At 45.8% G+C, this 12,595-nt stretch overlaps 1 protein-coding gene across 25 annotated transcripts in view; it reads right to left on the bottom strand.

Annotated features, from left to right (window-relative positions):
* Window positions 1–12,595, bottom strand: part of LOC101943672 (ATP-binding cassette sub-family C member 3) — a 373,691-nt gene that overhangs the window by 213,963 nt on the left and 147,133 nt on the right. For all 25 annotated transcript variants that reach the window (XR_010591763.1, XR_010591762.1, XR_010591761.1 and 22 more), the window contains 3 exons: window positions 10,685–11,495; window positions 10,548–10,592; window positions 5,289–5,653 (listed from right to left, as the gene is read on the bottom strand). Coding sequence is in view for 22 of the 25 variants with exons in the window: in XM_065562811.1 (XP_065418883.1) it covers window positions 5,289–5,653; window positions 10,548–10,592; window positions 10,685–11,495 (1,221 nt within the window). In the remaining 3 variants the exon portion in view is untranslated. The remainder of the gene's footprint in view (window positions 1–5,288; window positions 5,654–10,547; window positions 10,593–10,684; window positions 11,496–12,595) is intronic.

Genomic DNA, 12,595 nt, shown 5'->3' with positions numbered 1-12,595 from the left:
TCTTAGTTATAATTTACAGGCTGTGGAGCTGTGTGATGGCATGAGTAAAAGTAGGGTGTGCAGGCCACTTTAAATGACATCCTCACGTTGGTTTCTTTGCAATTCTCCTCTTTTCTGGTCCCCTGACCTTCAAATGACACTAGCTTAGATTCCTATTCACTCACAGAGATGGAGGGGTACAATTTCAGAGGTAATGTGCAGGGGGAAAATGCAAGTTGGTGAGTGACAGTCTAAGGGCCTGTTCACACTGGGGAAATTCTCTATTTCATTTTAAAACAGATTCAGCAAAACAGATTTTTAAAGCAGCTCGGTATTGGAATAGCCTCATTTTACCGATGGGGAAGCGAAGCACCGAAAGACTACGGGTAGGTCTACATCTGAGGTGTGTTTCCCAGTTCCCATAGACATAGCCATGCTAGCTCTGCTTGCGCTAGTGCCTAAAAATAGCCACATCCCCGCGGCAGCACAGGTGGTGGGTTGGGTTAGCCGCCCGAGTACGTACCTGTGGGCACAGCTAGCACGGGTGTGTCTGTGCAAGCTGGGAATCACACAGCCCAGCTCAAATGTCAATGCATCCTTTGTAACTCACTTGCTGAAGGTCGCCTGGGATTTCTGAGGCAGAATAGGATCTTCCAAGTCCCAAATCAGTGTCCTAACCCCTGGGCCATCCTCTCGCTCTCGTAATCCTGGTAATTAGTGCGTCCGTTCCCCCTCTCCTCTAAGTGCCATTCTTTTGACCCAGCACCATAAAATAGGTCCTGAGAGAATTTAGCCTAATATAGCCTGGCTCACCCAGGACTGGATGTGTGAAAAGCCCAGGCCATAAATATTCATTAAATAAGCAAGCGAGCTTAATATAGAAACTCATAAAGTCAAGTACTCTTAAAGCCCCCTCATTTCTTTTCAAACAATCAGCCAATGAAGATAAATTTGGTGAGGTCGATCACTTGCACTTTCAGGCGAAGGCTGTAAATCTCACTTTGTAAAAGAAAAATCACATGTTTCACTGTTTATAATCTCTGCAGAAAGACCTGGGCCAGCATTTCTCTGTCCTAATTCCCAGTCTCATAACTGTCAGATTATGAAACTGCAGTGTATAAGCCTCCTGAGTTTACAGAAAAACACCTCTTTGCTCTCTGCCACCACTTTAATCGGATGAACTAATAAAAACATGATTCACTATTCATACCAAGTGCCTGGAAGAAAGGAAATGGGAACAGAAGTAGTTTCAAAAAGCCATCTAAAGAATCTTCCACTCACAGCCCCTGGGGTCCCTCCCTTACCTACCATCTTCATCTCATTACCCATAATTTACCACCTCTTTCCCCTCATAATCCTTTAGGCCCCATCTACCAGCCTATGGTGTTTTCAACCTTGTCTCAGAGCCCATAGGGCTGTTCACGCTCCCCTGTGGTGTCCTTTGAAAGTGGTAGCTCCTCAGAGTCACAACACTGGTGCTGGGAATGTCAACTGTTTTTAATGGGACAAAGGAAAGGAGGGATGAATGGCTGGGACCTCCTGGGGGCAGATATGGGAAGGAACAAACTGGCAGCCCTCCCCGGATGAAGCTTGCACTTCCTCTAAACGTGTGTAAGAGCGGTGGTGGTCTTGCTTGAATGAGGTCTCAGAGTACATGGCATTTCCATGCTGCTTTTGGTCCAACATAGTTTCAGTGAGGATGAGTCTACAGGAGCTTCTCATGTGCTGCGATAGCAGAAGTAGCTTTCCTGGGCTCTTCCTTTCCTCAGGACCAGGGATCTATTGTTTGGATTAAGCAGCATCTCCAGCAGCACTAAAAATAAAACTGCGCATTCAAGGTACCGGAAGAGCTTTAGAGAGGGAAACGTTCCAGAGGAGGGTGCCAAGTTTGTGCAGGCATTCCGTTGCACACACAAAAACTGCACTTGCATGGGCATATTTTAAAGGTGCAACTTACCATGGGCACCGAACTTGGTGAATCAGCCCTTAGCTGTTTCCAGTGGAATAAGACCAACATAATAGATTTATATATAGACAACATTTCTGTCTTTACCTTTAATTGCAAAAGGTTCAAAAGAGGGCAACAAAAATGATTAGAGGTATGGAACTGCTTCCATATGAGAGATTAATAAGACTGGGATTTTTCAGCTTGGAAAAGAGACGACTAAGGGGGGATATGATAGAGGTCTATAAAATCATGACTGGTGCAGAGAAAGTAAATAAGGAAGTGTTATTTATTCCTTCTCATAACACAAGAACTAGGGGTCACCAAATGAAATTAATAGGCAGCAGGTTTGAAACAAACAAAAGGAAGTATTTCTTCACACAACGCATAGTCAAGCTGTAGAACTCTTTGCCAGAGGATGTTGTGAAGCCAAGACTATAATGGGGTTCAAAAAACAACTAGATAAGTTCATGGAGGATAGGTCCATCAATGCCTATTAGAGGATGGGCAGGGATGGTGTCCCTAGCCTCCGTTTGCCCGAAGCTGGAAATGGGCAACAGGGAATGGATCACTTGATGATTACTTGTTGTCCATTCCCTCTGAAGCACCTGGCATTGGCCACTGTCAGAAGACAAGATACTGGGATAGATGGACCATTGGCCATTCTTATGTTCATCTATCAAAATGGGAAATAGGAACTTTCCATCTTCTTCTTTATTTTTCCCCTCAGGCTTTTAAGAAACAATCCCCAGATATTAATAAAAGAATGACGAATTTCCAACACCATCAGACACTTTCTCTCCCAGCGGTACAGAAATATTCCAGTAGGTCACCAATTGAAGGTGAAACAGCATGAGACTAATCCTACCTGTAGGACTGCAGAGTGCATCTCCATTTAATGCATACTGAAAACAAAGCTTAGCCAGCCATATTGTATTAAGACTTCAGAAAGAATGTGCTGGTTTGAAGGGACACATTTAGTACACTGAGTGGGTCTGAGTCTTCCTAATGTTTAGTCACTGATGCGTTAATACCACAGGAGGACACTGGAATCTGGAATTATGTCTGCTCAGTTCCCAACTACCGTGCTGACACGGGGAGCTATAAACAGTGGAAGAAATGCCTTTGCATCCAACTGCAAGTGACTATACAAATAAGAAACATGTCAGAAAAAGAGAAAAGTAAACAATAAAGGCTCAAAGTGCAGGGGAGTTCCCAGAAAACACTGGCTATAGGACAGGAATTGTTCTACCCAGTTCTGATGTCCTGGAAACTTCCTGTGCATCACTGGTTAGAGGAATAAATGGAAAGGGCCTCGCTATCAGAACACATCTCTCAGTCCTGTATCAGTGGAGGACTGTTGGCTACCGTATATTCCTCCAGCAACTTGTCTAATGAGAGACCTGCGGTAACAAGGGTTTTACCAGGCATACACACAGAGCCAGCTAAGCTCTTATACCAAAAGTCACCAAAGAACTCACCCACAATAACCCAATGGCCCGGCCTGTGTGCACATGCCCCTGGGTAATACAATCAGGGCCCAATTTTCAGAAGAGGTGATGTCAGGTGCTTAGATGTCTACGTGACATAAAATGCACCCACCAAACTAGGCATTACATTGTTTGCAGCTACATCACTTGGGTTGAAAAACCAGAGATTGAGTGAAGATCCCTTTGAAAGCTGGGACCTCAGTGTACCAGAGGAGAAGAACATGGCAGCATCTTCTCCTCTTAAAGACTAGCTATGGGGATTAGATATGTGTATCACGGACAGAAGCCTCTTGCCCTCAGGGACTAGGGTGTATGAGACAATGGGTTAGAGATTCCAAAATTAGTCTACTTTGGATTCACAGGATAGTTGCCACAGCATCCATTGGAAAGACAGGAGCATTCGTTATGAGCCGACCTCTCTAGGGGAGTGGGAATAAAACCTTCTTTCATGCCTGCAGTGGTGCTGACCCTTGCTGCGTGAACCCCAAAGTCTGTTGGCCCTGGGCAACATTGCTGGGATTGCCATGCTGGACTAAAACTGAGGGTCTCTGCTAGCTCCCTGGACAGGAACAGCACAAGCAATGCAAGCATCAGCGCATGGCCCTGCCAGTGGGAGCACCTCCAGTTAGCTCAGCCTTTGGCCTCTTGGTTGAGATTGCCAGCAAGGGGTACTAGTTGGGATGGGCCTGATCCAAAGCCCCAAATCCAAGCACTCCAGACTTTGGGGGACGTCTGCACTGGAACTTTATGGCTTGGACTCATCCCTGGGTTTTTTTGATGTATCCACCAGGAAGGTTGGTTGAGGCCACCAAACTGCTGTGAGATACTGTAGTACGGATCCTCCATCACTATTGGTCTGAGGAAGAGCCCAAGTCATGATCTAAAAAAAGGAAGTGGAGCATGCTGCAAGAGAACTAAAATCCCCAAATCCAAGGGCCTGTTGTTCACTTTCAGTAAGGCCCCTTTATATTGACTGTAAATGAGAGTCAGGTCACAAGCCTCTTGCCCTTTCCATCCAAGCGGTTCTGAATGTCCTAGGGAGGTTTTCGGAAGGAGGAGCTGCCACTGACTCGCAGGGCTACAATGCCTGTGTGGAAGTTACCCACAAAGCAGAGATTCACCATGGGAATGGAGCGCTACCAGGCCTGATCAGTGCAGAGGTTTAGGAGTAAGCATTAGATTGGGACAATATGCGTACCAGACCTAACGTGATAAGCACAGATGAATGGTGCCAGATCGACAGGCCCCCGAGTTCTCTCTGCAGGCACAGTCCAGTTACAGCAGAAGCAGACTGAGATTTGCCATACTGTCCTGCCAATGGGTCTGACCGGGAGAAGCCACCACTAAGGATAGGAGGTAGTTCAGCCTCCGTGGCCCATGAAATACACAGCCTTTACTGAAACAGCCAACAAGAGCATTATTGGGTGCTGGTTTGGGGATTGGTTTGGGTTTTTTTCAATGAGGACACCTGCTCACTGGGACATGTTCTAATTCCCATCAGCTTCATTTCATGTAGGCCCCCAAACAGCTATCACATGGGGCAGCTTTTATGTCCACCAGCCTGGGCTGAATTCAAAACCAGCAACACAGAGGCAAAAGGCTCCCTATGCCCCTCACCAAACCAGGACTCCAACACTCACTAACGCAAAAAGGAAGCACCATTGAACAGCAATTGGTAAAAACATAGCCAGGCCTGGCAAGCAACTAAGCAGGGGTCAAGGCTAATCACGCGGCTCATGGTAAAAAAAAAAAATCCCTTCCGCAAGGCTATGAGAGCAGGAGAAGACTGTGCTAATGAAGTCTCCATGCTGAGCCCTTTCCCTCCAGGGAGTGTCTAGCTAGCCTCTGTACAACACAGAATGGGCCCCGCTCACCTGCTCGTGGTACTCAATCCCCATGCTGAGGGTGTTGATCAGAATGGCAATCATGATCCCCCGGCCAAAGTACTTGCTGTCCACGATCTTCTGGAACGTCTCACAAACCACTTTCCAGAAAGCCAGGATTTGGCTGGTTTTCCTGCCCCTGGTTTTCCCTCGCTGAGGGTCCCTCTGGTCGCTGTAGTGGGCGTCCTGGGTGAATTCATACACCCCCTCGCTGTCCGAGTCCGCCGTCTCATTGTCCGTGAGCTCCAGGTCACGAGCCAGAGTCTTGATGCAGTAGGGGCAGCTGTCTGGGTTGCAGGAACCACTGTCCAGTTTCCCACACTGGCTAGAAATCTTGCAAGAACTTTGACAGGCACCTAAAACACAAATAAGCCGAGGTAAGGGGAGTCTGTTCCCTGGATCAGGGAAGCGAAGGGTTCAAATGAAGGGAACTCATTCATTTTATTACCATGTGACTCACTCTGTCTAGCTCCTCCTTATACAGGCTAACAGGAGTCTGCTTGGTCCCTAAGCCTGCATGAAGGCCCGACAGAAGTTATAGTCTCTTGCTCCTTGTCACAGCACTGGCCTTTTAAGAGGGAAAAGGCCAGGGCAGCTGTGGCTAGTCAGCTGATCCCCAGCTGGGCTATTAGAGAAGGTGAGTCAGGCTGAGAGTCAGGCTGGGCGGAGGAGTTGTGTTTGTGGGGTTTTTGCCTATATTTGAGAAATAAAACTGCCTGGAAAAGAGACTCTGGGTGTGGCAAGGGGTCCTTTGTGGGCTGGGGACAAGCCAGCACCCTACGCATCCATAAAAGCTCAGAGCTTCTTCCAGATCCCAGCGCCACTCTGCTTTCTCGCTAACAATATTATTAATTCCCATTTCCACCCGCATCTGTCGGCCAAAACATGCAAAATCAGTGACACCGGAACATTTCATGAATCCGTGTCAGTTTTGCCCAGTTGTTTGAGTCAAAAAACAACAACAAAAATTCCAAAAATGTTGAAACATTTGGTCTTTTCAGTTTGAAATTTTCTTCACATTTATTGAAAAAAAGCCCAAACTGGGCATGGAATTGAAACGAAACATAAGAACATAAGAAAGGCCGTACTGGGTCAGACCAAAGGTCCATCTAGCCCAGTATCCTGTCTGCCGACAGTGGCCAATGCCAGGTGCCCCAGAGGGAGTGAACCTAACAGGCAATGATCAAGTGATCTCTCTCCTGCCATTCATCTCCACCCTCTGACAGACAGAGGCTAGGGACACCATTCCTTACCCATCCTGGCTAATAGCCATTAATGGACTTAACCACCATGAATTTATCCAGTTCTCTTTTAAACTCTGTTATAGTCCTAGCCTTCACAATCTTCTCAGGTAAGGAGTTTCACAAGTTGACTGTGCGCTGTGTGAAGAACTTCCTTTTATTTGTTTTAAACCTGCTGCCTATTAATTTCATTTGATGACCCCTAGTTCTTGTATTAAGGGAATAAGTAAATAACTTTTCCTTATCCACTTTCTCCACATCACTCATGATTTTATATGCCTCTATCATATCCCCCCTTAGTCTCCTCTTTTCCAAGCTGAAAAGTCCTAGCCTCTTTAATCTCTCCTCATATGGGACCCGTTCCAAACCCTTAATCATTTTAGTTGCCCTTTTCTGAACCTTTTCTAGTGCCAGTATATCTTTTTTGAGATGAGGAGACCTCATCTGTACGCAGTATTCGAGATGAGGGCGTACCATCGATTTATATAAGGGCAATAATATATTCTCAGTCTTATTCTCTATCCCCTTTTTAATGATTCCTAACATCCGGTTTGCTTTTTTGACCGCCTCTGCACACTGCGTGGACATTTTCAGAGAACTATCCACGATGACTCCAAGATCTTTTTCCTGACTTGTTGTAGCTAAATTAGCCCCCATCATATTGTATGTATAGTTGGGGTTATTTTTTCCAATGTGCATTACTTTACATTTATCCACATTAAATTTCATTTGCCATTTTGTTGCCCAATCACTTAGTTTTGTGAGATCTTTCTGAAGTTCTTCACAGTCTGCTTTGGTCTTAACTATCTTGAGCAGTTTAGTATCATCTGCAAACTTTGCCACCTCACTGTTTACCCCTTTCTCCAGATCATTTATGAATAAGTTGAATAGGATTGGTCCAAGGACTGACCCTTGGGGAACACCACTAGTTACCCCTTCCATTCTGAGAATTTACCATTAATTCCTACCCTTTGTTCCCTGTCTTTTAACCAGTTCTCAATCCATGAAAGGACCTTCCCTTTTATCCCATGGCAGCTTAATTTACATAAGAGCCTTTGGTGAGGGACCTTGTCAAAGGCTTTCTGGAAATCTAAGTACACTATGTCCACTGGATCCCCCTTGTCCACATGTTTGTTGACCCCTTCAAAGAATTCTAATAGATTAGTAAGACACGATTTCCCTTTACAGAAACCATGTTGACTATTGCTCAACAGTTTATGTTTTTCTATGTGTCGGACAATTTTATTCTTAACTATTGTTTCGACTAATTTGCCTGGTACTGACGTTAGACTTACCGGTCTGTAATTGCTGGGATCACCTCTAGAGCCCTTTTTAAATATTGGCATTACATTAGCTAACTTCCAGTCATTGGGTACAGAAGCTGATTTAAAGGACAGGTTACAAACCTTAATTAACAGTTCCGCAACGTCACATTTGAGTTCTTTCAGAACTCTTGGGTGAATGCCATCTGGTCCCGCTGACTTGTTAATGTTAAGTTTATCAATTAATTCCAAAACCTCCTCTCGTGACACTTCAATCCGTGACAGTTCCTCAGATTTGTCACCTACAAAAGCCAGCTCGGGTTTGGAAATCTCCCTAACATCCTCAGCCGTGAAGACTGAAGCAAAGAATCCATTTAGTTTCTCCGCAATGACTTTATCGTCTTTAAGCGCTCCTTTTGTATCTCGATCGTCCAGGGGCCCCACTGGTTGTTTAGCAGGCTTCCTGCTTCTGATGTACTTAAAAAACATTTTGTTATTACCTTTGGAGTTTTTGGCTAGCCGTTCTTCAAACTCCTCTTTGGCTTTTCTTATTACATTCTTGCACTTAATTTGGCAGTGTTTATGCTCCTTTCTATTTGCCTCACTAGGATTTGACTTCCACTTTTTAAAGGAAGTCTTTTTATCTCTCACTGCTTCTTTTACATGGTTGTTAAGCCACGGTGGCTCTTTTTTAGTTCTTTTACTGTGTTTCTTAATTTGGGGTATACATTGAAGTTGGGCCTCTATTATGGTGTCTTTAAAAAGCGCCCATGCAGCTTGCAGGGATTTCACTTTAGTCACTGTACCTTTTAATTTCTGTTTAACTAACCCCCTCATTTTTGCATAGTTCCCCCTTTTGAAATTAAACATTTCATTGTGGGGAGAATGAAACATTTAGTTTGACACACAATAAAACAAACTTTTTTTTAAACGTTTTGGTTCACCAAAACTGTTGAAATATTTTGTTTTTGATGGGACCCGCAATGAAATTTCGTATTGATTTTTCAGAATCGCCAGGGAACCAAAAAAACCCTGTTATTCGCTCATCTCTACCCACTCTCCTTTTCTTATCCTTGATCTGTGGCGGCAGGATCCAGATCAGGAACTGTCCTTTGGAAGTGTTTAGAAAGCGCATAGCGGGCATTACAGCAAATAAATAAATAAATAACAAGGCCTGATACCTGTTCTGAGCATCTCCCTATGTCAGGAATTATTCTCTTATAAACCCCAGTTGCTTAGATTCCCCCAACCCTTATACTGCATGTCCCAAACAGGTTAAAGAGGGTCATGCAGAAACATTATAACTCCAAGTATCTTCCCTTTATATACTAAGTGGTTTTCTGCTGCCCACAGTGAGACATATTCACCAGCCAAGGGATCCTTACTACCTCATTATTCTCCTTACCACCTCATCATTACCACCTTTGGCGATTAGGGCTAACAGAAAGTAATCAGCTCCTCCAGAACCTGGAGCGTTAGGCGTTGTAATTAGAGACAGTGAGTCAGCCAGAGAGCTACTTTCATACTCCTGCTGTTTGCTGATACTTCAGAATTACCAGCTTCCCCCTAAACATATGATTCTCAAATCGTTCCTCACAAGGGCAGCTCCCAGCTGACAGAGGGTTCCTTCGCTTGACAGTACAGGCAGGATATGCTCCTATCAGAGCTGCCTGCGAGCGGAATGGGAGGGTACATCTGCAAGTGCATGCCTGACAAAGCCACAATATCACCATCCAGGTTAGGCGAAATAAAAACCAACCTCTCCCGCCCTCGCCCCAAAACCTTTGCCCATTTTCAGAGCCCAATTCAAATCGCTTGTCGGGTTCTGGAATGGCTGGAAAATCGTGTCCACTTCACACACAAGGTTCCAGTCAGGAGGGTGAACTGGAAAGGTTAAAACAGAGCGAAAGGCCATTGTTTTTTTTGTTTTTTTTTTACTGTGATACAAAGTGGACATGCCAGAAAGCGTCGCCTAGAAGGACTTCCAGCCCCCAGAGGCTGAGAGAGTTTGAACAAGATTTGACTATGTTCCCAAACCTCAGGCTGTAAAGGGGGAAGGAGTGTCGTACAGAGACGGTCTTAGCCTGGGATTCAGGAGACCTCGGTTCAGTTTCTGGCTCTGCCGCAGACTTCTGGCAAGATTCTGAGCAAGTCACTTAGGGCCTGATTTTCAAACATGCTGAGCCTCGGCAGTTGTCATTGCCTTGAATTCGAGTTGTAGGTGATCAGAAGCTCTGAAAAATCAGGCCTGGAATCTCTCTGAGCCTCGGTTCCCTCTCTGTAAAATGGGGATAACCATACTCACGGCCGCGTTATGAGGATCAAGTCTTTCCAATCTGTGAGGCACTCAGATACCACAGTAATGGGGAGCAATATAAGCACCTAGAGAGACAGCTATCCAAACCCAAACCGAACGCCAAAGAGTGGGCGGTACAGCCTGCACTGAGGGCAGTGTTTTGCCTAAAGATGGGCCAGAACACCCCTGCGCTTTGGGCAAGTTGAGATCCAGATCTGCACTTTGCGCCTTGGGCCCAGCTCTTGTCTGATTAGGAAATGCTGTGATTTGAGGTGGTCAATGGGACTGGGGAGAAGAGCCAGGCAAGACAGATTCTTACAAAAAACAGAGATTTCCTGATAGTCCATTGCCCTAGGTCTTTGCTGGCGCAAAGCTGGGAAGCAGAGACTTCCACTCAGGCTCTGAACTCAGGATGCATTTTGTGGGCGGGAAGATCCTGACTTGGCCTTACCTGGAAAGCCAGCTCCCGTATCTGTACTGTGGACTGAAAAGAATCCTGGAAAGATTCAGTGGAAAGAAAAAAGAATTAGGACTTAGGTCTTATTTCTGGAATGCAACCAAAGGCTGACCCCCAGCTCCAGCACTCACCAGTACTCTGGGTCTCCAGGACCTTGTGCATGGTGCTGTACGGCCCAGGAGGGATATTAAGGTTGGTTAGCGTGCTGGCTCCAGGGTTCACTGTAGAATCTGCTACATTTTTCTCTTTCAGCATCTCATGGGAGGTGCTTGGGTGTACGGTGGGATAGACCTTCCTGCCAACCACATTCTTGGGGAGCCCCTCTGGGCTTGGTAAACTCAAGCCAGGCTGAGGGAGGGATGACCTGCAGTGGATGGGCTCAAAGTGGCAATCTGCATGGTAGATGCTGTGCACGGACTCTGTGTTGCTGGCAGCAGCGTTGGGGGCAGCATGGGGATTAGATGTTGTGGGAGGGAGCATGAGCCTGTTGGTGCCATTGTGGAGTGAGCTGGTTTCCACATCGCTGATCTCAGGGCTGGCGCGTGGTGCCCGCAGGTTCCCATTACTCAGGTGGTAGTGGTGGTGGTGGTGGTGGTGATGGTGAATCAGATGGTGCACTGATGACCTTTTCCTCTGCCGATGTTTGCATGGCTGCCTCTCGGCCCCACTCTTATTCCTCGGGCTGGAGAGGAGACCCATTTTGAACCCTGCCTCTCTATAGCCTTTGACCACCTGTTTGCTGGCCTTACGGGCAACGTAAACCAGATATTTGAGAAGTTCATCATAGCAGCTACCCGGCTCCGAAAAACTGGCCAGCGTGCTGGCATTGGATAGGTAACGGACCCGCTGCTCTTTCATCAGCTGGCTCTCTCGCTGCTTAGTCTCAGAGAACTGGGTGGCGATGACCACTAAGCAGAGGTTGATCATGAAGAAGGAGCCCACCTAAAGGAGAACAGAAGATGCCATCAGTCCAAGAGAGAGGGTGGCGGGGTATGTGTGTGATGACTATTGATAGCTGCTACCACAATGGAAACAAAGGACCCCAAACAGGGATCAGAACCCATTGTTCTAGTCAACAGAGCTGGCCAACATTTTTCAGACAATAGGTTCCCCCCCTCCCCCACCAATAAATAAATAAATAAATGCACATTTGGGTCTACCAAAACATTTTGCAAAGTTGTGCCGAATTTGCTGAGTGGTTTTGGCTGGAAAAAAAATAGTTGAAACAAAACATTTTGATTTTTCTATTCAAAATGACTTGCATTTCAAATCTGCTTCAATTTTATTTTGGAAAAAAAAAAGTATAAAAAGTTAAAACCCTTTGAAAACAAAAGATTTCATTTTGAGTTGAACCAAATGGGTTTTACTTGACACAAAACATTTTTTTCTACATTTACATTTCTCTACAAAAATTGAAAAGTTTTATTCTGGGTCAACTAGAATAATGTTTTCCCCCTGGTTTTTCGGTTTGGCCACTGAACCAAGCAGTCACACAGCTCTTCTAGACACTGAACAAACAAATAACACAGCTTGTCTCTGCCCCAGGCTGCTCAAAAGCTAAGATAGGATATTGTGGACGGGTGAATAAAAAGCAATATGCGTGTGTGTTAGTCGTAAGGGCGATCTCAGGAATCGCACATGGTCACTAGTTTAGCCAAAGACAGACCATGGTGGTTTGCAGGCATCACAGCAGAGATGGGTTTTAAGCAGGGATCTGAAAGAAGATGAAGTGGCAGCTTTGTGAAATCTGCTGGGGGAGTGTTTCCCCCAGCGTAAGGGAGGGGACAGGAGACAGTGTGACGGTGCTTGTGGGAAAAGCAGGCGATGGAGGTTGGCGTCATTGACAGAGCAAATGATGGGGTGGACGTGCAAGAAGGACTTACATTCGCAAGGTGAGGCAGGGCCATACAGAGGAGGAGCTTAAAGGTGAGAATAGAAGCAGTTTCTGCTCAGTGGGGAGGAGGTGGTGGCAGCCAATGGCAGGACACAAAAAGTGGGGCTGAGATGGCCATGGATGTGGGCGTGTGTGAACATGTCCGAGC

Source organism: Chrysemys picta, chromosome 12 (genome assembly GCF_011386835.1).
Source record: "Chrysemys picta bellii isolate R12L10 chromosome 12, ASM1138683v2, whole genome shotgun sequence".
NCBI classification, from domain to species: domain Eukaryota; kingdom Metazoa; phylum Chordata; order Testudines; family Emydidae; genus Chrysemys; species Chrysemys picta.
This window is presented reverse-complemented; position numbering and strand designations above follow the sequence as displayed.